General features: G+C 42.2%; 1 protein-coding gene across 1 annotated transcript; it reads right to left on the reverse strand.

Moving 5' to 3' along the window:
• Nucleotides 1-1,087: 1,087 nt before the first annotated feature.
• On the reverse strand, nucleotides 1,088-17,161 carry HTATSF1 (HIV-1 Tat specific factor 1). The gene is made up of 10 exons (XM_037511874.2): nucleotides 17,109-17,161; nucleotides 16,685-16,879; nucleotides 14,869-15,049; nucleotides 13,903-13,950; nucleotides 13,310-13,464; nucleotides 10,945-11,108; nucleotides 9,869-9,968; nucleotides 7,115-7,204; nucleotides 6,057-6,194; nucleotides 1,088-4,329 (listed from the first exon to the last, which is right to left on the reverse strand). Exons 2-10 carry the CDS (start codon nucleotides 16,868-16,870, stop codon nucleotides 3,112-3,114), a joined length of 2,280 nt encoding a protein of 759 aa, XP_037367771.1. The 5' UTR covers nucleotides 16,871-16,879; nucleotides 17,109-17,161; the 3' UTR covers nucleotides 1,088-3,111.
• Nucleotides 17,162-24,728: the final 7,567 nt, after the last annotated feature.

The following is a 24,728-nucleotide window of genomic DNA, read 5'->3' on the forward strand; positions in this document are numbered from 1 at the left end:
ATCAAGATGTGCTGGTTAAGATTTCTCCCCTGCACACCTGAAGCATGTGTCACCCCAATAAAACAATGTCACCCCAATAAAAAATTCTCTTAAAAAAGAATATTGAGGGCCTCCCTGGTGGTGCAAAGGGTTAAGTCTCAGCACTATGAAGCTATCAGCAGCCACTACAGCACAAGTTCGATCCCCAGCCAGGGAGCTAACCACATGGTGCAGCCCGCTGCTCCCCTCAGCAGTGTATTTCATTAGACCTGCCTGTTCTGTTCCTGTCTCTGGTGAATCCTCTCAACACCCCAATCCCCACACCTCTGACCTACACCCCACCTCTTAAATGCATAAATAAATCTTTTTAAAAAAGAAGAATATTGACAAATATTCACAAAGGGCAAATTTATAACCCTTCTACTATCCTCCAAGCCATGGCTTTGTTCAAACCAATTAAGAGCACTTCTCAGCACTGCACTGAAATATTTACTTTTAAAAAGTGACTCAGGGCCTCCCCTGGTGGCGCAGCGGTTGAGCCCTGGGCTGCGAAGCTGCCCGCAGCCTCTGCAGCGCCGGTTCAATCCCCAGCCACCGACGAGGGTCCCACATGGTGTGACAGACCTCTCCTGACGTGCCCGCTGCTCCCCTCAGCAGTGTATTTCGTCAGTCTGCCTGTGCTGTTCCCCGCTCTGGCTCTGGTGAATCCTCTCACCCTCCCACGCTTCTGACTGTATCCAGTGCTTGTATAAATAAATAAATCTTTTTTTAAAAAAAAAATTCATATTATTTGAGAAAGGTGTATTCAGAAAATTAGCTAACTTCTACTTTTCCTCCAAGCCTCATAATCACTAACTTAGATCAGAAAAAGAGATTCCATTCTAAAAAGGAAAATGTGGTGGCATCCAAATGGATTAGATTTGGCAACTTGGGGCTTAACAGAGTCCAGTGTCATTTATTTGGGAAGAAAAACAGATCCTGGAACAAATTACTTCACTTTTGCCCTGTCAGGTCTTTGGGGTTTTGTTCTTTATAGAAAGAAGTAATGATTTCAAATATTTCATTAAATATTGCCAAGGCCAGGAGTATTTTTTAAAATACATTTTATTGTAACTTTGGTTTGCAACACTGCGTATGAATTAAGGGTATAGGTCCACACCTGTTTAGATGTTGTACCTCACCACCAGCAAGGCACCCAGTTCCACCACAGTTCTTCGAGCCTCCCACTCCAACTCCCACTCTGGTAGCCTCAATTCTAGTTGTATTTCTAGGGTTCAATTTTGTCTGATTTCCCATTTATATTCTATTTCTAGTCACTGCATGAGTGAAATCATGCAGAAGACCAGTAATATCTTTAATTTCTAATGTGAAGTTTCAAGTTTGTGGACTCAGACTAGGGCATTCAAGCCACTTAAAGGCATCCCAAGGCCACTTCTGCTCCATGGACTCAGGATTGAATACATTATTTTATATTTTTGTAAAACTATATAGTCTTATGAAGCACTAACTTTAGAAATTATCAGGTAATTGTTGAACATTATGTGCTTAAAATTCACCCCCATGTTTCTCCTTTGATAACATTATGTATTGTTGACTCACAGTTAATTCCATTTTGAGGACCAGTGAAACCCGATTCCTTAGTAAACAGGTTACTGTGTTGTGCGCGATTCATGACTCTATTTCTGTGTCACCTCATAAATTATTTACTATTTTACAGCTGTTTGTGACTTTCGTCTCCAGGGTGTGTATATAAAAAGAGGTGAGTATTTGCTATCAACCAAATTAATTTAGAATGAATACAGCGTCCATCTAACAGTTCTAGAGCTAATTTACACTGTGATCATGTGTCCCAACCACTGTGTATGGGAGATAATGCGTTTTTTGTTTAGAAAACCAATTTTCCAACACATTTAGCGTTTAAACGCCCCTAGTTTATCTGCAAAGAAAACACTATTTTGGTTTGCAATTTTTCTGTACTTAACTTTCTTCACCTCCTTTTATTGGTGGATCCCTGGTGGAAATTCTGATGATTTTAAGAAATCCCAGACATCAACTAGAGAATCCGCAGAAATCTGGCTTGAAGTATGAGAAATCTTTCCTGTCTGAGAGAGGGCAAAGATTACACTTACAGCTGGTATCATGAAAAAGCATCATTGCAGTTTATTTTATAATACTTCTAATTTATGAGAATAACTTCTTAATTCTACATCAGAAGTCAATTCATCAACACTGAATTTGGAAAGCATAAACAAGAAAGACCCGAATTGCACTGGGACTACACAACTTAGCACAGTTCTAGGTGCCTTGATTCTAGAACAAGAACAAAAAACTGAAGTATGCATGACAAAAGCAGTTCTTAAGTTCCAGGCGCTCCAAGGCCCTCCCCAAACTGTATACCAAAAGTTGTGTAGTGTGTGCATACAGTTTTCTGGGGACAGGTCCCTTAACTTTAATCAACTTGTAAAAGGGCCCAAACAATACATGATTCAATTCTAACGTCCTCCTTCATATATGCAGGAAGTTCACTTTTGCACATCCGAGAGTCAATGTTCATAGAAAGAGGGCAGAAAACAAAAGCAACTTGCAAAGACTGGCGAAGGAAAAACTCCAAAGTGTTATTTACTTTACAAGGTTAGTAACACCTGGTTTACAGCAGGGAAATGAGGACATGAGAGGTAACATAAGCTAGAAGCAAGGAGACTCCTATGGGATGTTTCTAGTCCTTAGAAAAACCAGATTTTAGTATGAATAAAGCAATAGCGGCAATTTAAAATGCAATTTAACTCAAGTCCAATTTTTCAGTTTCTGCATATTAACAACTTAATTTTATTTCTGAATATCACAAACTTCAATCAGAATACTTTTAAAAAATATTATTCTGCATGCATTTAACAAATCCGACAAAGGACATGTTTCCAGTTTACTTGCACTGTAACTATGAAGTTTTAACCGAACAGCCACTTAACATGTATTTAAAATCATTAAGTACAGTAATAATGAAAACATCAATACATTAATCTGATGGCATCCTACCCCTATGCACATGTTCATGTGACACTACTGGCAATTACCCTGGCAAACAGGCAAGATGTAGATGGAGGACTCTTCTCCCTAAAAAGCACGCTGAAGGGATTAAATGTCGTCGTCGTCGTCATCGTCATCGTCATCACTACTGAGGACAAAGCTGCTGCCTGTGGACAGAGGGCCATCTTCCTTAGGATCCCCCACACCACCCACACTCCCTCTCTCATCAGAGTCGCCAAACAGCTTCTCACTGGAATCGTCATCTTCGAATGTGTACAACTTGTCATTGACGTCTTCATCTTCCTTTACAGCTACGTCTTCATCCTCCTTTTCATCTGACTCTTCGAACAGCTTTTCGTCTGCATCTTCCTCCTTTTCATCTGTATCTTCTTCGCCGTCTTTTTCATCAGATTCATCATCGAATACTTTCTCATACGCATCCTCCTCTTCTTCCTTTTCATCTGACTCTTGGTCAAAGTCTCTCTCAGAGCCTTCTTCATCTAACACGTTTTCAGAGCTGTCGTCATCAAATTCTGATCTTGCAGAGTCATTTTCTTCGAGCTCTTTTTCGAGAATGTTTTCATTAAACTCCTTGTCAGCATCATCTTCATCAAAATCTTTTCCGAGACCATTCTCTTCAAATTCTTTCTCAGAGCCACCTTCAAAATGCTTTTCAGAGCAGTCTTCAGATTCTCCTTCTGAGGCATCTTCTTCAGACTCCTTTGAGGGGCTGCCCTCTTTCCCCTCCTTGTCAAGGCTATCTTCGTCAGACCCCTTTTCAATGCCATTCTCCTCATAATCATTCTTGACTCTTTTCTTTCCTGATTCTTTTTCAGGGCCATTCTCCTTAGCTTCCTTTTTAGGATTGCCCTCTTTAAGCTCCTTCCCCACACTGCTTTCTCCAGATTCCCTTTCAGGGCACTCTTCGTTATGCTTTCTTTTGAGGCAGCCAGCCTCAGACTGATTCTGGAGGCAGCTTTCTTCAAATTTTTTTGGGGGGCGGCTTTCTTCAGCCACCTTTTCAGGGCCATCTTCTTTAGGATTTTTTCCAGTTGCATCTTCTTCAAATTCTCCTCCATCTTCTTCTGCTTTTTCAAATTTCTTTTCCTCTATAGGTTCTTCAAATGCCATGTTACTTGTGGCTTCTTCAGCATTTGCTTTAGATGTGCTAGGGTGCTCGGAAAAATGCCTCACTCTGGAAGGTCCTGCCCTTTCTGAAGCACAGACAGAATTTGAACGCTGAAGGCCTCTGTTGGCTTCAGGAGCATTGAGGAAAGCCTCCCATCCTCTCAGCCTTTCCTCCCTTTCTCTTGTGGTCTCTTCCACCTGTGCATAAGTATAAACTGTCATTAAAATCAGTTTGAGACGAAAAATAGTAACAATGTCTGAGTATTTCTTTCTTTTTTCATTTTATTTATTTATGCATACAAGAGCTGGGGTACAGGCCAGAGATGCGGGGGTGAGAGGATTCACCAGAGACAGAGTGGGGAACAGAACAGGCAGATTGACTGAAGTACATGGCTGAGGGGAGCAGCGGGCATGAAAGGAGAGGTCTGCTGCGCCATGTGGGTTGCTCCCTGGCTGGCCAGGGATTGAACTCGTGCCACAGAGGCTGCGATTTCTTCATAGTGTGGTGCTTAACCCCTTGCACCACCAGGGAGGCCCTGAGTATTTCTAAAATCAACAAAAGTACTCTGATTTTGCTTCATAGTGTGGTGCTTAACCCCTTGCGCCACCAGGGAGGCCCTGAGTATTTCTAATATCAACAAAAGTACTCTGATTTCATAAGGCATGTCTTCTTAGGTATCAAAGCAATTCCCTAGCTTCAGTTTTCAACTTTACATTTTGATTTACTAGGGTTAAACTGTAAACGAGATCACTTCAATTAATGCTAAACACCAGAGAACTACAGAAATGTCTCATGAATTAAAAAGTTGGTTCAGGGGCCTCCCTCGTGGTGCAGGTGGTTGAGCACCGCACTGTGAAGTTGTCCGTAGCCTCTGCAGTGTGGGTTCAACCTCAGCCGGCCAGGGAGAAACCCACACAGCACAACAGACCTCTCCTGTCTCACCCGCTGCTCCCCTTAGCAGTGTATTTCATCAGTCCACCTGCTCTGTTCCCCACTCTGTCTCTGGTGAATCTTCTCACCCTCCTGCACATCTGGCCTGTACCCTGGTTCTTGTATAAATAAATCTTTAAAAAAAAAAAAGTTGGGGGCCTCCCTGGTGGTGCAGGGGTTAAAAACAGCACTGTCAAGCTATCACCACCCACTGCAGCACAAGTTCGATCCCCAACCAGGGAGCAACCCACATGGCACAGCAGACCTCTCCTGCCTCGCCTGCTGCTCCCCTCAGCAGTATGTTTCAGTAGATCTGCCTGTTCTGCTCCCCACTCTCTCTGGTGAATCCTCTCACCCCCCCCCCGCGCCCCCGCACCTCTGACCTGTACCCTAGTTCTTATACAAATAAATAAATCTCCAAAAAAAGTTGGTATTTCAGCTCTGGCTGCACTTTGTAACGCAGAAAGGAATAGCAATATTTTGGTTTAATGAGTTCTTATTACTGTTCTCAGCAATCCTCAAAATCGCAGACTTACAAATTGAAGACTGAAATATTTTTCTCTACCTTCTAAGTGCAAAGTATTATTTTTTTTAAGATTTATTCATTTATTTATACAAGAACCAGGGTACAGACAGGATGCACAGGAGGGTGAGAGGATTCACCAGAGACAGAGCAGAGAACAGAACAGGCAGACTGATGAAATACACTGCTGAGGGGAGCAGTGGATGAGACAGGAGAGGTCTGCCGCGCCATGTGGGACCCTCAGCGGCTGGCCGGGATCGAACCGGTGCTGCAGAGGCTGTGGACAGCTTCACAGCGCTACGCTCAACCACCTGCGCCACCAGGGGAGGCCCATGAGTGCAAAGTATTATTTAAAAGAAGTATTATTACATTAAACATTAAACAGAACCCAAAACTTAACTGAAGGACTGCAAGATTAGTAGTTGTTTGTGATGAAACAATTTATGTGCTCTTGACAGTGACAGCATTTACCTGATAATCTGTAGTCCCATCCCAAGCTTCTGCTGTGATTTGACGGCCACCAAACCACCTTCCATCAAGGGTTTGAATGCAATAATCAGCTTCCTCTGGATCCCTAAAGGACACAGAGGCCACTCCATCTGGGTGTCTCTATAAACACAAGAAAATAAAGAGGGGGGGCGGGAAGAGAAAGGGTAAGGAATGGAGGGAGGGAATCAAGGAAGTAGGGAGGGAGAAAGGAAATCAAGATTTTAAAAAAACATACACGCTTAACAAAGTAGCTAAGCAATAAATGTTCTATACATCAAGATTTTCTGTATAAAGTCTTTTCTTCTGTAGCTGCTTCTTTAGCTGAATCTTGTTTAGCAAGAACCAAACACGATGCCCTTGGAAATGCTTCCACTGACAACACTGTCTAATGAAAGGCAAGAAAGTAGACTTGCTAAGAGTAAGGAGGCTGAAATCAAATAGCCCTGTAATTAAATCCTGGCTCTGCCATTTACCAGTTCAGTGACCTTGGGCCAGGCGTCCAACCTCTAGTTTCAGCTTTCTCATCTGCAAAATGGGTATAATAGCACTTACCTACCTCAAAGGGCTGTGAAGATCAAATGAGAGCACCTGTCAAGTAGCTTGTAGCAACCACTCAATAAATGGTGCCTTTAGTTATTTGTGTCCATTTTAGAAGTAAAAAAAAAGTGAGAAGGGGAACATACAGGAGGATACTCTTCTGATTGTTCTCCAAATCCAGAAGAGAATAATTCACAAAGGGAAAATGTGGACAATAGTGAACCATAAGGTTTCATCCATTTTTCTTGTACTTTTTTTTTACACTTGAACAGCTATGCCTAACTGATGATGAAGAGAATTAATCACATATACAAAGTCTAGGAGAGTCTTGACTTATAATCAAGGTCCATGGAATTACTGCTAAGGGATGACTACCACCAGATAGCAGACCAGCTACATAAAGCATTCATTTGAAATTGGAGGGCATACTGACATTTGGTAATAACTTATTAAACCAGAAGTCTCATTGCTTTAGGAATCATTTGTCCCAGCCATGAACTTACATCAAAGAGAAGGAGCTTCCTAATTTGTCCAAACTTTGCACACTCTACTCGAAGGTCTTCTCTGATCTCATTCAGCACCAATGGATCATCCTGCAAAAAGGCACATGGTTGAAACAGGTTTGCCTCCCTTTTTTGGGTACAAATCCTGAGAATCAATTTTCTAGCTTTGACAAACCAACAAATAACAAAAGGTTTGTCTGCAGTCTACAAAATTTAAGAAAAATCAAAATCAAATGAAGTCAGATCACCATGACTGTTGCTACTACAGGGCTTCCCGCTTGAAGAGGAAGGAAATGGATGAGTCAGGTAGGCAGCAATAGGGTGTGCAGTGGCAAAGGAGAACAAAGGGAAGTGGGAATAGAAATCCCAAATAATGGCTATTGGAAAGGCAGAAGTGCCATGGATATCCGAAGTCAGAGATTGCTAATTCCTCATTCTGCATGGGTGTCACAATAGCCACGAGAACCCTTTGCTTTGTGTTTTGCATAGATGCCTATTTACAGAAATGTTGTAATGGAGAAACAGATCCCTTTGGTTGAGTAACTGTTCTAAGATCATTTCTCGTGCTTCCAAGAGTCTGTTTTAACTCACAAGGTAAACCTCCCATACACAGATTCATGTTCTTCTCATCTCTTACCACATTGGACGGAATCACACAAATAAGGAGTATTATTTAGCATATAATGAAATACATTTTCAGCTACTGTTTTCTTGCAACTACAAGTCTATTTAAGAACACTCAAGCACAGCTACTGCTAGTGGCCTTGAGTTCAAGCAACACTCCCCGCCAATAACAAAAGGATTTAAGACTCCCTGTGAGAATTAAACTGATAGCTAAAGAAATGCAATTTAAAAAAAAAAGATTTATTTATTTATTTATACAAGCACTAGGTACAGTCAGAAGCACGGGAGGGTGAGAGAATTCACCAGAGCCAGAGCAGGAAGCAGAGCAGGCAGAAGGACTGAAGCACACTGCTGAGGGGAGCAGCGGGCAGCAGGAGAGGTCTGCGCGCCATGTGGGACCCTCCTCTGGTGGCCGGGGAGCAGCCGGGGATTGAACCGGCGCTGCAGAGGCTGTGGACAACTTCGCAACCCAGCACTCAACCGCTGCGCCACCAGGGAGGCCCTAAAGAAATGCAATTTAAACTCAAAAATATAAAAGTTCTACAAATCTGAGACTTCTAAAACTATTGCCAGCAGGACCCTGTATTTCTGCTGCTGTCTAATTTGGGAGAAGATACCAATTTGTTTCACAAAAAATGATCAGACCTGAGAGAAATGGGGAATGGAGCATAACAGTAATTCGGTGAAGTCACACCTGGGCTTTTGGAGGCGGAGGGATGTGCATGATCAGCTCCCATTACTGTGCTTTCTGGAGACAGACTGTTTTACTGAGTTCTGAACACCTCAGCACAAGGCAGTCTTTTACACATAGTGAACAGCCAACAAAATTTTTTTTCAGAGCTTGATAAACTAATTCTGACACTTCTATTATTTGCCAAGGGAAAGCAGAATTTTATTAAAAACACAAAAGTCTTTCAAATTATTTAACACATCTTAAATTTAAGCATAATTCTACCCTGGAAGGAAGAATCATCTTCTTTATTTCTACATCAAAACCTCCAGGTATCATGGCAGAGCATCTGAAAAGAAAACGTCATCTGCAAAGATGCCAAAAAGAAAATATTTTATCCACTGGGTGAATGAGTAACAGGGGATTCATTCCATCTTTTTCTCACCTTTTCTTCATACAAATGCTAAGGGCCTATTAATAGATACATACTGAGGGCCTACTGTGTGCCAGTCACAATCCAAATACTGGGAATGCTAACAGTGAACAAGGTAGAGGCCTTGTTGGCTTTTTGAAGGAAAGAATATTTGTTAAGTCAGGAAAAAATAAGTCTCTCCAGGTTGACAGCTAGACTCAAATTAGGTGTCTCAACAGGCAAGACAGGAGGCAGAAACAAAAGCAGATGTCAGTACACAATGACTTCTACTTGTAGAGGATTCATAGTCTGAATTAAATTTCAAGCATTAGGAGTACGGAATGTATGAATCAGCGACCTCAAGTCACAGAAATCAATAGGTTACCTAACCAAAAAAAAAAAAAAAAAAACACAACCGTTTATAAGGAGGCAAAAACGTGATCAGTCATAGGAAATTTCAGAGTTGTACCTCGCAGACCCAGCTACACATTCCTGTCAAAGTCCCTCCTGGCAAGAACAGCTTTTCTAAAAGCAACTAGTGTGCATGTGTATGTGTGAGTTATTTTAACATAGTATATTATCACTGCAAGTCTAAAGCAGCTGTTAGATTTCAAGATTCTTCAGGATTCTAGTCCAAAGAGACATCAAACAACATTATAAATAGACCACATAGCTTCCCGATGACTGCAAATGATGCACAGAGCCCACAGGTGCCTGGTAAACCCTACACTTCACTCTTGGCCAGGATGGTGCTCAACAGACCATTCAGGGGCCCCTCTAAGGGGGCTAAGTATTGCCAGCTGACTGTTCAAATACACAAGAGTGGGTTGGGTTGCAACAAGATCATTTGTAAATCTGGAATTTTCCACTTTCTTTCATGTGTGTTACTTGTTATCATTAACTTTCATTAATACAACAGAGAATAAAGAGCTGTTCTTCCATGAGTAACGCCATTAGCATTGAGACTTTAACCCCTGCACCACCAGGGAGACCCTGGGCTCTCTTTAAGGCAAGCATGTCACTGTTTCTATCAATAACTTCCTCCTACCTCAAAATCCATAGGATGAAACATATTTTTGATGATGACAACTCGCTCATGGCGCATTCGAGATGGTCCGGCTTTTTTCTCAGGTCTCCAATCCAACTGCCTAAAGCAACAACAAAAAAAAGAAATTGTGAATTTCATTTCCTACTTGTTGGAGAGAGGGGGAAAATGAATATAATCCTTTATTGAGAATTCAATTATGATATTTGATTCCAAAACAATGTGTATTAGTCACTGTTCCATTCAGAGAACTTTCCGAAATAAAAATAATGGGCAGATAAGAGAAGGATGCAGTATCTGAAATTCCCAGAATTTTTTTTTCCAGAACTGCTGCTTGATTACAAATATTCCAATGAGAGTCCTGGAAATTGCTGCTTAGTTAGTACTTGTACCTTAAGGACTAAAAACTATTCAAGCTATATATTGGTTTTTAGGTACTTTATAAAGAACAAACTGCATTGAAACATGTGAAACTGTTCACTGTTACAATCTTAAATTTTACTGTTACTTGTACAATATGTAGGTATCTATGTCACCTATTCCTGTAAAAGCTGTTGAGTTACAACTACCTGCTGTTAGGTCATTCGCTCATTGGCTTATGCATAGTGTTAGAGGTGCCATTAGAATTCACTCCAACAATAACAAAAGCACTTACTACATTTCTTAAAACTAGTATATTTCAAAAAGTATACTAACCAAATGTAAACCTGATGACATCATATACAGCAAATATGATAAACCTATCATATCTAATTTCTACTAACAAACTTGTACACAAGAATTCAAGTCCCAGATGTAGCTGAGGTTCAATCCACATCAAAAATGAACTTTGGTACACTAGCCTGATCTATCTTATTTAATCTGGTGTTCAACATTTTTCTGAAGAGATGGCTCTTTTACCTTATTTGAACCCCATTAAATAAACATCCCAGAAAATGAAAATCACCACTGTCAAATCATCCCAACGTATGTACAAAAGGTTCCTGATGATCGAATGAAATTCTTTAAAAATAATTTGTAGGCATACTCAATGGAACAAAACTAGGTGGCTCTTTTAAAAAGGAAAAAAAACCACAAACTTTTGCTGCAGAGACAATTTCTTCTTGTAGTCTTTGCACTTCTTCTTCTTCTTTGAGGCGTCATATTCCCCCTTCAGTTGAAACTTTGCAACCTCGACATGTAATTTGTAGCCTCTAATTTCATCTTCATCCAAGAGTTTCAATGCGAGGTCCACAGATTCCCTCTTTATAAAGGTAAAACAAGGAATAGCCAGCAAATTACACAGTAAAATAAAACTTCAGTTGTTTCAGATGAATAATGACTATACCTGCAATTAAGACTTGATAACTACCTATTTTGAGATAAAGAACTCTAGAATGTGTATCACAAAACCTGTCCTGAAGACATAGATGTCCCCAACTAGCTATGTGAACTTGGGCAAGTTATTTAAGCTCCCCGAGCCTCAATTTCTTCACCTGTAAAAGGGAATAGTAATGCCTTCATTGGTGGGCTCTTGACAAAATTAAGTGAAATACTGTATATAAAGGTTCTCAGTGATTGGCAGATGATAGATGCTCAATGAACACTCATTACTGGAAAAGCAGTATTGCCTCGTGGACTGTCATTTTCTCATTTGCAGAATGAGGCAAAAGGACTTGCATGAGTTCTATGGTGCATTCCAAGTTTTAAAATTCTTCTAACACTCAAAAGACTAGAGGACTAAAGGAACCTGGGAATAGTATAGTCAGCCTTTAACATTTTTGTTCACCAACTGAAATGTAGGTCTGTAATAGACTGAGAAGTAAAAGATGATTATCCAATGGCCTGTATATGAAAGACATTTGTGGATTCTGGGGCCTATAGAAAGAGAGTAGCTGTCAGCCTTACACAAAGTTGAAGACATGAGAAGCTGAGATCAGAGAAGGACAATTCAACTCAGCTACAAACACACACAGATCCTGGAGCAATTAACTATATTCTTCTGGAACTCAAGTGACTGGTTTGCCAATGTGGGCCATAAATTGTACATATAGTTTTCCCAAACCACTTTTTCTTAAAAAAAATTAAAATCCAATCAAACCCCTTAGGAATCTGTTCCTAGACTTTTAATAATCTTTGAAGCACTTGTAAAATTCCAAAAATTCCTTCCCCGTAAAAATTACATAACTCCTTTCCTACAATGGTCATCCTCATGTCCCATCATCCCCATCATATTCAAGAACCAGGTCCAAAGCCCATCTCCCAAAAAGCTGTGAGTTTAATGCCACCCCCTTCCAGTCCCATTAGAATGCTGGAGACTCACAACATACGCCTGGTGTTTATACTGTTGTATCACTTTGATTTTACTTTGCAGCCATCTTCAGCTCCTATGACAAATGTCTATGTCACCATCAGGCCCATTTCTTTTGTACCCTGCGATAATGTGAAACACAAGCTCCTAAGGTGATAGCTGTTCCAGAAATGATGGCGACTTTCACACTGTGCTCTCCCTGCGTCAACTTCTAGTATCACAGAGAGTTCTGCAAATTTGTTACTACCATTTTCTTTTCTTCCATTCAAAAACTATTTCAGAGGGCCTCGCCGGTGGCACAGCAGTTGAGCGCTGGGTTGCGAAACTGCCCGCAGCCTCTGCAGCGCCGGTTCAATCCCTGGCCACCGGGTGAGGGTCCCACATGGCGCGCAGACTTCTCCTGCCACCCGCTGCTCCCCTCATCCGTCCATCTGCCTGTTCTGCTCCCTGCTCTGGCTCTGGTGAATTCTTTCATCTTCCTGTGCTTCTGACTATACCCAGTGCTTGTATAAATAAATAAATAAATCTTTAAAAAAAAAAAAAAAAACTATTTCAGAACGGTGGGCATAAGCCATCATTTCCTTTATGGTCTAATTCAGGAGTCAGAAAACTTCTTTTGTAAACTACTAGTTACTAAATATATTAAAGCTTTGTGGGCCACACGGTCTGTGCTGCAACCATGCAACCCTGATGCTGAAATTTGAAAGCAGTCATTAGATAAATGTGTAAATCAACCAGTGTGGTTGTGTTCCAATAAAACTTTATTTGCAAAGACAGGTAGCAGGCTGGAGTTTGCTGAACCATAGTTTAATTCACTTCAATGGGCAAATGAAATGTTATTGGCTTCTTTTCTTTGGGAATTTTTAAAACCTGAATTGATTCTGAGTTGATTATATGTGAAAATTCCTAGAGGTCTTTGCAGGAAGAATCCTTTTAATACACAAGAAGTTTGACTTGACAACATATTTTTTTCATACAAAGATCATCAAATGCCTTATCTGTGTGAAAAACAAAGGCACAAACTGAAATTTCTGTTCTCTTCATACACTGTTCTGAATAGTTCTTGGTTTTGATTTTCACCTATACAAAATTACAGTTCTGGTTCCTGGGTTAAAAATGGAGATCTGAGCAAATTATCTGATCATGTAACTAACCTTCAAATAACAGCATAGCCCATCGCCTTTAAGATTTCCTTGATTATCTTTGTAAAGCTTGACCTTAAATTCTTCTGTTTGAGGATCTCTCATAATGATGCCAAACTTGGACATGAGCTGTATAAATTCATCCACTGTGATGTCTGGAGGCAAACCTGTAATATTAGGGGGAAAAATTGACATAGATATTCTACAACAAAGAGATTATATATTAAAATATGCTTGCTTAAGATTTGTGTTACTGAATCTGAAAGGGAAAAGTTCTGTAAGTTATCTAAAGCACACAAAAAGAATGGCATGCAAAATTTCACATACTAAATTCCTCTTCATTTTGTAATAACATTCTTTATGTATGTAAAGAGCTAAGCAAAAAAAAAAAAATGACACAACGATAAAGACTTTAGAGACATTGAAAACTAAAATCCACTTTGTAAAAAATTTCTCTAACCGAGTATTTTCTACTCCAAATTTGTTTTATTGGGGGGGGGGGGAAGTGGGGATTTTTTATATAAGAAGGAAGCTTGAATCTGTGCATTCTCTGACATGAAACGTATTCCCATGGACTCCAAATTTGTTTTTAAAAATATACATACCAGACACATATACATTCGTATTTCTGTCTTCTTCAACATGAAACCATCCTACAAGTCAAAACAAATTAAATCAATCAATAAAGCACAAGCAAGAAGAGTTATATTATGAAATCTTAATGTGGCAGTTTCTCAAAACTTCCAGAAGTTTTCTCTCACCCTTAGAAACGAGACAAGCTAACTCAAATCACTGTCCAGTTTTTAAAGTATTTGGATCTTTTGATAACTAGTTTCAGAGCTCTGTCTGAAAAAAAGATGGCTAATTTACCATGGTTCTTTATGATTCTGATGCTACCTTAAAAAATTCATCCTGCACTGACTTTGGACTCTGCCATAAGTTGCTTCTGACTCCAATCTACTGTGTCAAACATGGCCAAGCCAAAGCAAATCTGGCCCAAAAGGTATAAACAGAACTTTAGAAAACTCCTTATTAATAGTTCTATTTTGCAAAGGGGGAGACTGAGGCAGTTTTCAAGGGGAACAAAAGGCACAATTGCACAATGAAAGAAATGTAGTTATATCTTCATGCCAATCAAAGTTGGAGATAGGTAGAGATGGGGAATTTTTGAAACTCTAAGTTTCAAGAGATATGGGCTTCCATAACATCAAAGAGAGTCAGAAATTAATCCACTATCTGACTATTGTAAAAATCCTCAGAAGCCTGATGAAACCACATCTGTACTCTAGTTGGCATTACCTGTACAAAAGGGAAACACTAAACCTAACAATTTGGAAGGAATGGAAAATATACACAGAATAGGAAAGAAAAAAAGTGGAAATAAATATTTTTAAAATGACAAGTCAACTACACAATGGGCAAAACTTAGTGCAAGAAACAACATACTAACCCAAATAAAAAAGCCCTCATTTTACAATTCCCTCAAAGCTATTATAAGCCTCCAAAGGGGACTGTACGTACACACACACTTTAATTTTTATGTTCATGTTTTGCTGGTTAGATCCACTTGCCTGACTCAGTCTTTCTCTTTTCTCCCCTCTTCTTGGGATCACTGGGTTCAGGGGTTTTTCTTTGTGGAGGTTGCTCTACAGTCCTAGCATTCACATCTTGCACACTTGCAGTAGAGCTGGATGCACCATCACTAGAAAAGCCATAATTGGCCTGATACGTAGCGATGAAATCTTCAGTGATCTAAAAAATTTCAGCATACACATATGTGGTCATTAAAAAATGACCCCCCCCCATAAAGAACTTATACTGTGTTAAACTACAGCAGATTCAGATAAACAACATAGAAATGTTTCTGTAGATGACACATGTGATTACAATGTAAATGAAAGAATACCTGCCATGGGAAACTATGTGTAAAATGATAAAAAGTAATACATAGGTATTTGGATTATGAATACAAAGGTCAGAGACCCTTCAGGCTGTTAGTGATGTTGGCACCTTTTCTAGTTGTTTCATTTATAAATTACTACCTCGCTACAGTCTCCTTGACTAGGGCTACAAGCACAAATAACAATGAAGTACTGGATAACAATGAAACAGAATATGAGCCAATAGTCAACTAATATAATCTAACAACAGAATCCATTTTTTTTTACCATCTAGATGCACAAAAGGTTATGCACACTAAATACTTAAATATCCATGCAGAGAACACACAGAATAGTACTCCAATTTGGTGTATAAAGAATGAGGCTAACAATTATAACATTAAATACTGAACTCACTAATTTAATCACATAGTCATTTAGTGTTAGAACATATTAAGAAGAAATCCTCATGGTTTTCAAGGGGAACAAAAGGCACAATTGCACAATGAAAGAAATGTAGTTATATCTTCATGCCAATCAAAGTTGGAGATAGGTAGAGATGGGGAATTTTTGAAACTCTAAGTTTCAAGAGATATGGGCTTCCATAACATCAAAGAGAGTCAGAAATTAATCCACTATCTGACTATTGTAAAAATCCTCAGAAGTCTGATGAAACCACATCTGTACTCTAGTTGGCATTACCTGTACAAAAGGGAAACACTAAACCTAACAATTTGGAAGGAATGGAAAATATACACAGAATAGGAAAGAAAAAAAAAGTGGAAATAAATATTTTTAAAATGACAAGTCAACTACACAATGGAAACAAAGTGGTTTATATTGGTTATTCTTTTTTTTTTCCCACCCCTATGAGGCCCATGAAACTTTTACCAAAAAGTTTACACAACCAAGTTTAACACCAGCTATTTTACTTACAAGCTGACTCAAAATACATAACAATCCCCAAGTCCTTTAACCAATACACAGATCTTTACCATCCGTCATCTTTGCACCTTTGGTCATATCCTGTGGCACATGTTTCAGACATACAGGCCTAGAGGCAACATTTAGCAAAAGAGTCGAAAGGGACAAAAACTCAACCCATGAAGGTATATAAATGGCTACTTTCCTTCTCTTGAGTCAAGAAGATGCATTTTTTTCACATAGTACCTAGGATCAGTGAGGTTGGCTACCTGCGATCACGAGCTACTAAATTTGCTTGTGGTGTTTTTCCTCTTTGCCATAAAAAGCAGTCACCAATATAACAGCCAACTGTGACCTTCAGAGTGAATTAGGCACTTAAGAGGCTTAAGAATAAAACGCATTTCAGACATCTCTGAAGATCCAGGTTCCTTTACACGTCTGCCACAGACACAACAAAAAGAAACGTCACTATCCCTGAGGTCTCTAACCCAGGAGCTCCGCAAAAGGAAAAGGGGCCAGGAGCGCCCCTCGAGGCCGGCCAGGCGGGCCCCGCTGCGCATAGACGCCCAGGCCACTCTCTTACCTTGGGGAACCAAGCCTTCTTGTCCAGGTCCCACTCGTAGGGGGTGTCCGCCGGCGGCTGGCCGAAGGTATCGTTTTCACCGCCGGGCTCCTTCTGGATGTCACCGTCCTTGGGGTCTCCGTACAATTCTTGCAATCGCAACTGCTCATCAAACTCATCGTTCCTTTCCAAGTTGTGGCCACTCATGTTGGCGACCTAAGCCAGGAGCAGGGTGCAGGCGAGCGGAGAGGCCGAGATGACGCCAGCGGGGAGCACAGAGAAGAGCCGGACGGCCGCTCGGCCCGCGCTCCGCCACCCTGCGGCCCGCCTCCCCGCGGCGCCCCAGCAGCCCCCGGGAAGCCGGGACCGCCCGCCCGCCTCGCGCCCGCCCCCGCCCCCGCCCCCGCCCCGCACCCAACACCCGCTCGGCCGCGCCGCCGCCCACCTGGCTGTCCCCTGTCCCCGGGCCTCGGCGCCGCCGCTGCGTCCAGGGCGCGGCGGGAGCGCACGCGCGCCGCCGCCGCCGCCGCCGCCGCCCACCGGCTCCGAGGCGACCGCGGCCCCCGCGGCCACGTCAAGGAAGTGCTGCAAAACCTAGGCCCGCTCAGGCGGACGCCGTCGCCATCGTCGGCGCGTCGCGACGTCTCGGGTCGCGCCGACACGCCCACCATGGCGTCACCCGGGGCCGACGCACAGCCCGGGGGCGGGGCGCCAGGGGACAGGCCGCGACGACGCGCCGACTCCCCTCCGCCTCGAGCGGGGCGCGGGGCCGCCGCGAAGCCTGGGCCCCGGCGGGTGCCGGGCGCTCCGCGGCTAGCCCCGGAGGCCGCTCGAAGGCCCCCTGGCCGGGAGGCGAGGCGGCGCCATCTTGGGAGTGGGCGGGCGCGCCTGCCTGGGTCCGCGGGCAGAGGAGACGCGCCGCCCCCGCCCGGCCCCTCCTTCGCGTGGGAAACGCGTCTTTTTCTTGTGCCCTTCGCATTTTCCTTCGATTCGCGCCGGCCGGCGTTCGGCGCGGCGCCCAGCACTGGGTCTGGCACCTAGTGCGTGCTGCATGAGTGCGGGAATGAGTGATGCATGTATGAGCCACAGAGCGAACGCTCGAAGGACGGGTCGAAGGACCAACCTTTTTCCCAGGCCTCAGCCCCCGCCTTGCTCTCCGGGTACCTTTCTCCAGCAGGGGGTGGCCTGTGGGGAAAGGGACGCTGGGCCGCAGTTCGGGGCCTGCTTGTACTGAGGGACTCAGAGGTGCTCAAGCTCCCAACCTGAAACTTACACGTGTTAACACCAGCTTTTATCACGGAATGGCTTCGTTTTTTAAAAATCTTTCTTTTAGAAGAACACAGCTTTCCCTCCAAATGGGCAGTACACGCCGACCCCCCCTCCCCCGCCCCAGATTACACCCATTGCTGAAAATGAACAGCAATTGGGCAGAAATTTATTGAGCACCCACCGAGTGCCAGGCACTGTGCTAGGCGCTGGCGACAAAGCAGTCCACACCACAGCACAACTCCGCAGAGATGCGCTCGAACGGTGGGGAAATGAGAATAGCACTCAGGACCCTTTTGCACTTACAAATGATTGAAGACCGGAAAGGGTTTTCTTTTTTTATAATTTTTTTAATTTTACATATTTTTTACATAATTTTTCATTTTTGCACAATGTATACATTTTCATCTTGGTTATCATCCCCATACAATTCCCACCCCACCCTTGATTTCAGTGTACACCCTCCCCCCCCCCGTGTGTCTCTGGTTTATAGTTGCATGTTGATTTTGATTTTTACTTTATACTTTATCGTAATTAGTCTTTTTCCTGGTCCCTTATTTAGGTTTTCTAAATTCCTGCTATGAGTGAGACCGTCCGGTATTTTTCTTTTTCTTTCTGGCTTATTTCACTGAGCATGATCCCTTCCAGCTCCATCCATGTTGCTGCAAATTGCAGGAGTTTATCTTTTTTGATTGCTGAGTAATAGTCCATTGTGCATATGTACCACATCTTCTTGATTCAGTCATCTATTTTGGGGCATTTGGGTTGTTCCCATAGCTTAGCTATTGTAAATAGTGCTGCTATAAACATAGGGATGCAGGTCCCCTTTTGAATTAATGATTTTGTGTCCTTTGGGTAAATACCTAGGAGTGGAATTGCTGGATCATATGGAAGCTCCATCTTTAACAGGTTAAGGAATCTCCACACAGCTTTCCATAGTGGTTGGACCAGTTTGCACTCCCACCAGCAGTGCAGGAGAGTTCCTTTTTTCTTCACATCCTGGCCAACATTTGCTGTTGCTAGTTTTTTTCATATGTGCCATTCTCACTAGAGTAAGACGGTATCTCATTGTAGTTTTGATTTGCATTTCCCTGATTATAAGTGATGCTGATCATTTTTTCATATGCCTGTTGGCCATTTGCATTTCCTCTTTGGAAAAGTTTCTTTTTAGCTCTTCTGCCCATTTTTTGACTGGGTTACTCACTTTGTTTTTGTCGAGTCTCTTCAGCTCCTTGTAGATTTTTGTGATCAGTCCTTTATCATTAGTGTTGTGTGCAAAAATTTTCTCCCAATCAGTGGGGTGTCTCTTTGTTTTGGTTACTGTCTCTTTTGCTATATAGAAGCTCTCTATATTTTTTTAAAGATTTTTTATTTATTCATACAAGAACTGGGGTACAGTCAGAGGTGCAGGAGGGTGAGAGAATTCACCAGAGACAGAGCAGGGAGCAGAACAGGCAGACAGACCAAAGACACTGCTGAGGGGAGCAGCAGGGGAGGCAGGAGGGGTCTGCCACGCCATGTGGGTTTCTCGCTGGACGGCTGGGAATCGAACCCGCGTGCAGAGGCTGCGGACAGCTTCACAGCGTGGAGCCCAACCCGCTGCACCACTGGGGAGGCCCCAGAAGCTCTTTAATTTGATGTCGTCCTAGCTGTTTATCTTTGCCTTCACTATCACTGCTTTGGGTGATGTGTCTTTAAAGATGTTACTGAGATGTATGTCATGTAGTGTTTCGCCTAATTTCCTTCTATATATTTTATGGTTTCAGGTCTTATGTCTAGTTCTTTAATCCATTTTGAGTTGGTTTTTGTGCATGGTGTGAGGTAGTAGTCAAGCTTCATTCTTTTGCATGTAGTGACCCACTTTTCCCAGCACCATTTATTGAACAAACTTTCTTTGCTCCATTGCATATTCTTTGCTCCTTTTTCAAAGATTAGTTGACCATAAATCTGTGGGTTTATTTCTGGATTTTCTATTTGGTTCCATAGGCCCTTGTGTCTGTTCTTGTTCCAATACCATGCAGTTTTGATTATTATGGCTTTGTAGTGTAGTTTGAAGTCTGGGCATGTGATACCTCCATTCCCTTTTTTTTTTTTTTTTTCAGGAGCACTTTGGCTATTCTGGGTTTTTGGTGCCTCCATATGAATTTCATCATTTCTTTGAAGAATGTCATTGAAATTTTTATTGGCATAGCATTGACTCTGTAAATTGCTTTTGGTAGGATGACCATTCTGATAATGTTAATTCTTCCAATCCATGAGCAGGGGATGTCTCGGAGAGGATTTTCTTTATGGGGATTATATTTATCAATATTTGTTGCACTGTTTTGTATTAAACAGCCGTTTAAAAATATTAGTTCAGGGCCTCCCCGGTGGCGCAGCAGTTGAGCGCTGGGTTGCAAAGCTGCCCGCAGCCTCTGCAACGCCGGTTCGCTCCCCGGCTGCTCCCTGGCCACCGGAGGAGGGTCCCACATGGCGCGCAAACCTCTCCTGCCGCCCGCTGCTCCCCTCAGCAGTGTACTTCGGTCCTTCTGCCTGCTCTGCTCCCCGCTCTGACTCTGGTGAATTCTCTCGCCCTCCCGCGCTTCTGACTGTACCCAGTGCATGTATAAACAAAACAAACAAACAAATAAATAAATAAAACATGCCTCTATTAAAAAAAAAAAAAAGAAAGAAAAAAAAAATACTAAAAATATTAGTTCATTTAAAAGTGGCAGCAAGAAACCCATTATATATAAACATAAATACCACAACCTAGATGTGAGTGGGGTAATGCTCCCAGAAGAAATTCTTTCTCCTATTCCCCTGACTTTTGCATCTAAACATAGCCATTGAGTATGGGTCTGGTTTCAAACATAACAGCGATTTTTAACCAGTAGCTTGGATTTTTTTTTTTCTATTGCATTTCTCTCTCATGACGTTCTGGTTCTAGTGGAAACTTGTGGAGAACTGAACTGGGAGGCATGTTTATGATATAGGCAACAGGAGTTCTATTAGGCTCATTTAAACATTGCTAAGCATTTCTTCCTGAAACCAAAAATAGCATACAGCTGTTTTCTGCAATGTGGTATTGGGCTCCCATTTCATTCCTGAGCGGGTTCTCAACATAGGTGATACTACGCTTCACAGGCCTACTCCATGTGACAGAGTGATGTTTCCACAACTCCTCTCAGGAGGTGACCAAAAGGTTCCCCTGGCTCAAGGCCTGCCCAGAGGCCTGTGAGACCAGCCCAACATTCTTTTTAAAATTTTTTTTTAAGATTTATTTATTTTTATACAAGAACTGGGGTACAGGTCAGAGGCATGGGAGGGTGAGAGGATTCACCAGAGACAGAGCGGGGAGCAGAACAGGCAGACAGACCAAAAGCATAGCTGTGGGGAGCAGTGGGCGAGAGTGGAGAGGTCTGCCACGCCATGTGGGAATCTTCCTGGCTGGCTGGAAATAGAACCCACACTGCAGAGGCTGTGGACAGCTTCACAGCGCTGTGCTCAACCCACTGCACCACAAGGGAAGTACAAGCCCAGCGTTCTAAAATGAATGTCACTCACTGAACCAATAATAAGAGCCTCTCCTAGGGAGTGTGAGAGGGCAACAGCCGACCTGGTCAGAATAGCACAGAAGTAGGGAGGCCTGCACGGGAAAGGTAATAAACAGAGCAGAAGCTTGCTGTGGAGAAGTTCCCCAGGCTAAGAGGAGCCCAAGCATCTGCGGAGGCTCACTGAGTCACTCACTGTGACGGTGGAACTGTGAAGTTGGAAGCTAAGCACCCATGTACCCCTAGTGTCATGCCACTGGGCTGTGAGACCTGAGCGGTTTAAATAACGCCAATGTTGCCACCGAGACCTGGTTCCTGTTGTTGTCTCCCTGAGTGTTCACAGAATGAACTACCTAATAACAGGTAGTCTGGAAGCATCTCTGCCTTTGGAACCTACCTTTTTCAAGGTTTTTTGCAAGTCACAGAAATACTGACGGTATGGGGCAACAAAGATTGTGGGTAGCTATATAAAGATAGTGGGTAGCTCCTGAAATTCTGGGCCCTAATGTAGATGGACCAGGTAAGGGGCTGCTCGACCCAAGAAGAGGAACCAGTTACAGAACCCAGACAGAAGCTTCTCTTTGAACTTTCTTCATCTTTTCTCCTTGATCTCTGGAAGGGTTGGTTTGTGCTGTACTTTGAGCCTAGTGGACTGTGGCCTTCAGGGATAGATATGTATCAACATGCAAAAATGGAGAGCACTTAGCCAGAGGTCACCTTCCTGGCCTAGGAACTCTCTCAGGACTGAACTATACCTTACTAGGTTTTTAAAAAATTAATTCCAAGCAAAAGTATATGCTAAGGTCATTTTTATTTTTGTTTCTACTAAGAACTTCTGGTTCATATTCCTAATGTTTTAAAGCTTGAACCCCTCCCCCCCTGTTGCTCCACCAGTTATTGTTCCATATTTTAACATATTGTTATTTTGGGCAGTGATTTTACTTGATTGTACCCCCAAACTAATTTTAATTGCAAAGTAGAGATTTAAAAACTATTCCACTCAAGCTCTCTGTGTCCCAATTTCCTGTCACCTCAACACTGAGTGGAAGGAAAAGTAACTACTGACAAAAAAATTTATGGTTCCCTGAGCTAAAATGGTTCAAACTGCAGAAATTCTCAAAACCCAGATTGGCTACCTTTAGCACATGTGCCAGGAGTAACTGTCTTGTAGCTCTTGCAGCTTCACTGGTAAGACTTACCCACTGGATATTTTGATTCTCCCTGCTTGTGACTGTGTTTTCCTGCTCTGTAGTCTATTATTACAACCCACTATTCTGAGTCTTGGATGAGGGCCAATCCCGTGCAAAACTGGGAATGTGAAATTTGCGTTGTATGTGTCCCACCTCCCTGCCCATTTAGGACCATCTCCCAAGAAAGGAAATCCTCCATAGTAACTTTTCTGCCACCTATTACAATAGACAGTACGAAAGACATCGTGGAGTTGGGACCTGACTGTAAGCTTTGCTCTGAGAAGGATAATGTGTTCAAGAGACCAGCCCTGGGGAAAACAATCAAAGCCTGGACATTGAATCCCAATTCCCTATAAAACCATTTTGGGTATTATGTGAGCTCAGCTCCCTAAGTCACGTAGGGGTGACTGAGAATGAAGAAAATGAAAGTTCTTTGAGCTCTAGTTTTAGCAGCTGCTAAAGGGTTCTCGTGGCTTTTGGAATCTGGTAATTTTATCATTTATTTCTAAATGATAATTTTTTACCTAGAGTGAGGAACATAGTAAAAAAACATTTTGGAGTTTTGTGACTTGAACTTAGATTGTGGAATTAAAATGGATTCTCAGTTATATTCTGTCAGAGTATTGTTTTCAGAATACAAAGTTACACAAAGTCATTTAAAATTTTATTTCTTTTTATTTGTTTTCCCGTGCCCCACCCACCCCCCACTTGTTACAATGTCCAATTAAAGCAATACTAGTACAATATCGGCACCCCCACGGTAAGTAAACCACTTTTACAGTGTAAAGCCTAGTGTTTGTGTGAGTGTGTGTGTGTGTGTGTGTGTGTGTGTGTTTATATCCCCTTTTTGAGTCACATCATTAGCAAAAGTTCACAACTACATAAGCCATTTAAAGAAAGCTCAAAACTACCAAAAGCACAACCAAAATCAAGTTTTTGAAAATACAGATTTATCTATAGTACCAAACATAGGCTTTAATTTGCTCCAATAAAACATTTTCTGAGACCACAAATCTAAATCTGACACATCGATTGACAACAATTGTTTGGAACAACACCGATTAACAAGCTTATGGCGTTAGCAAGTAGAAGCAGAGGATAGAAAATCAGAACCTTCCATCTGATTTCCAAGGGCAGAGATGAGTTAGGTGAGACTCTTACAGGACTTAGGCACCACTGGGTTCAATGAAGCCAAGCAGGGGGGTGATCTACGGGAGCATACTCAGGTGACAAGGATTTCATGTGGTATTTCTGCATTCTTCAGGAAGAGGGCACTGCTGACCACAAAGATAGGAATTTCCTTCAAGGAAGAAGTTCAGACACTAGTGGGCTGGCAGATTTTTCAGCAAGGGTAACTTCCCTGGGGCCCTCAAATGATACCGTAAACGTGACCACTTATTCTGCCTGCAAATAAGACATGTTCATCACAATATTTGTCAAAGATAACTTTGTCCGATTATCAAAGACAGTTGTAAGTAGAACGACATTAAGCCAGTAAGGGTTGACCCAGTAAGGCAAGCACCCTAGCCCGGATCCTTCCTCAATACTTTATACTCTCTGTCCTTAAAACATTTTCGTGCCAATTGCACAGCTTTTGTTATAATGGATTAGCGATGAGTGGAAAGGGACAGTCATTCTGTGAAGGTTTATTTTTTAGGACTTTATTTTTCAAGAAAACTGCAGAAATGTTTTCTCTCTCTTTGATCCCCTTTTCATATGAAAAACATAATCTCTAGATTTACACCACACAATAAACGCAGATACAGTTTCAGGCAAATCACAGGAATATATGAGAAATTAGAAGCACCAGAGAAGTGGTGGAAACAAATCAGATTTCAAGCATCTTCTTGTTTACTTCACTTTCCCTCCTACTCAACCACCTGTTTGGACCCACTGACATACACAACATGTCTCTCCAGAGCGCCCTGAAGCTTCATTTTATTGAGACTGCCCAGTAACATTCACGTTTGTACATTGAACAGAATCATGGTTTGTCTTTTACTTCTAAGACTCCTCCACTCCTAAGATTTCAACACAATTCACAAACAACAAGACTTCTGACATCATACACTTATG

Source organism: Talpa occidentalis, unplaced genomic scaffold, assembly GCF_014898055.3.
Source record: "Talpa occidentalis isolate TD23 unplaced genomic scaffold, MPIMG_talOcc4v2.1 talOcc4.15, whole genome shotgun sequence".
In the NCBI taxonomy this organism is placed as follows: Eukaryota; Metazoa; Chordata; class Mammalia; order Eulipotyphla; family Talpidae; genus Talpa; species Talpa occidentalis.

What these genes read in the sequence shown, in the direction of transcription:
- HTATSF1 (XM_037511874.2), bottom strand. Translation starts at nt 16,870, where the DNA reads ATGAGTGGCCACAACTTGGAAAGGAACGATGAGTTTGATGAGCAGTTG. An exon ending in TTCATCCTATGGATTTTGAG is followed by an intron (nt 7,205 to 9,868) that starts GTAGGAGGAAGT and finishes GCCTTTTTGCAG; the next exon opens with GATGATCCATTGGTGCTGAA. An exon ending in GGAAGCTCCTTCTCTTTGAT is followed by an intron (nt 6,195 to 7,114) that starts GTAAGTTCATGG and finishes TTGTGTTTATAG; the next exon opens with AGACACCCAGATGGAGTGGC.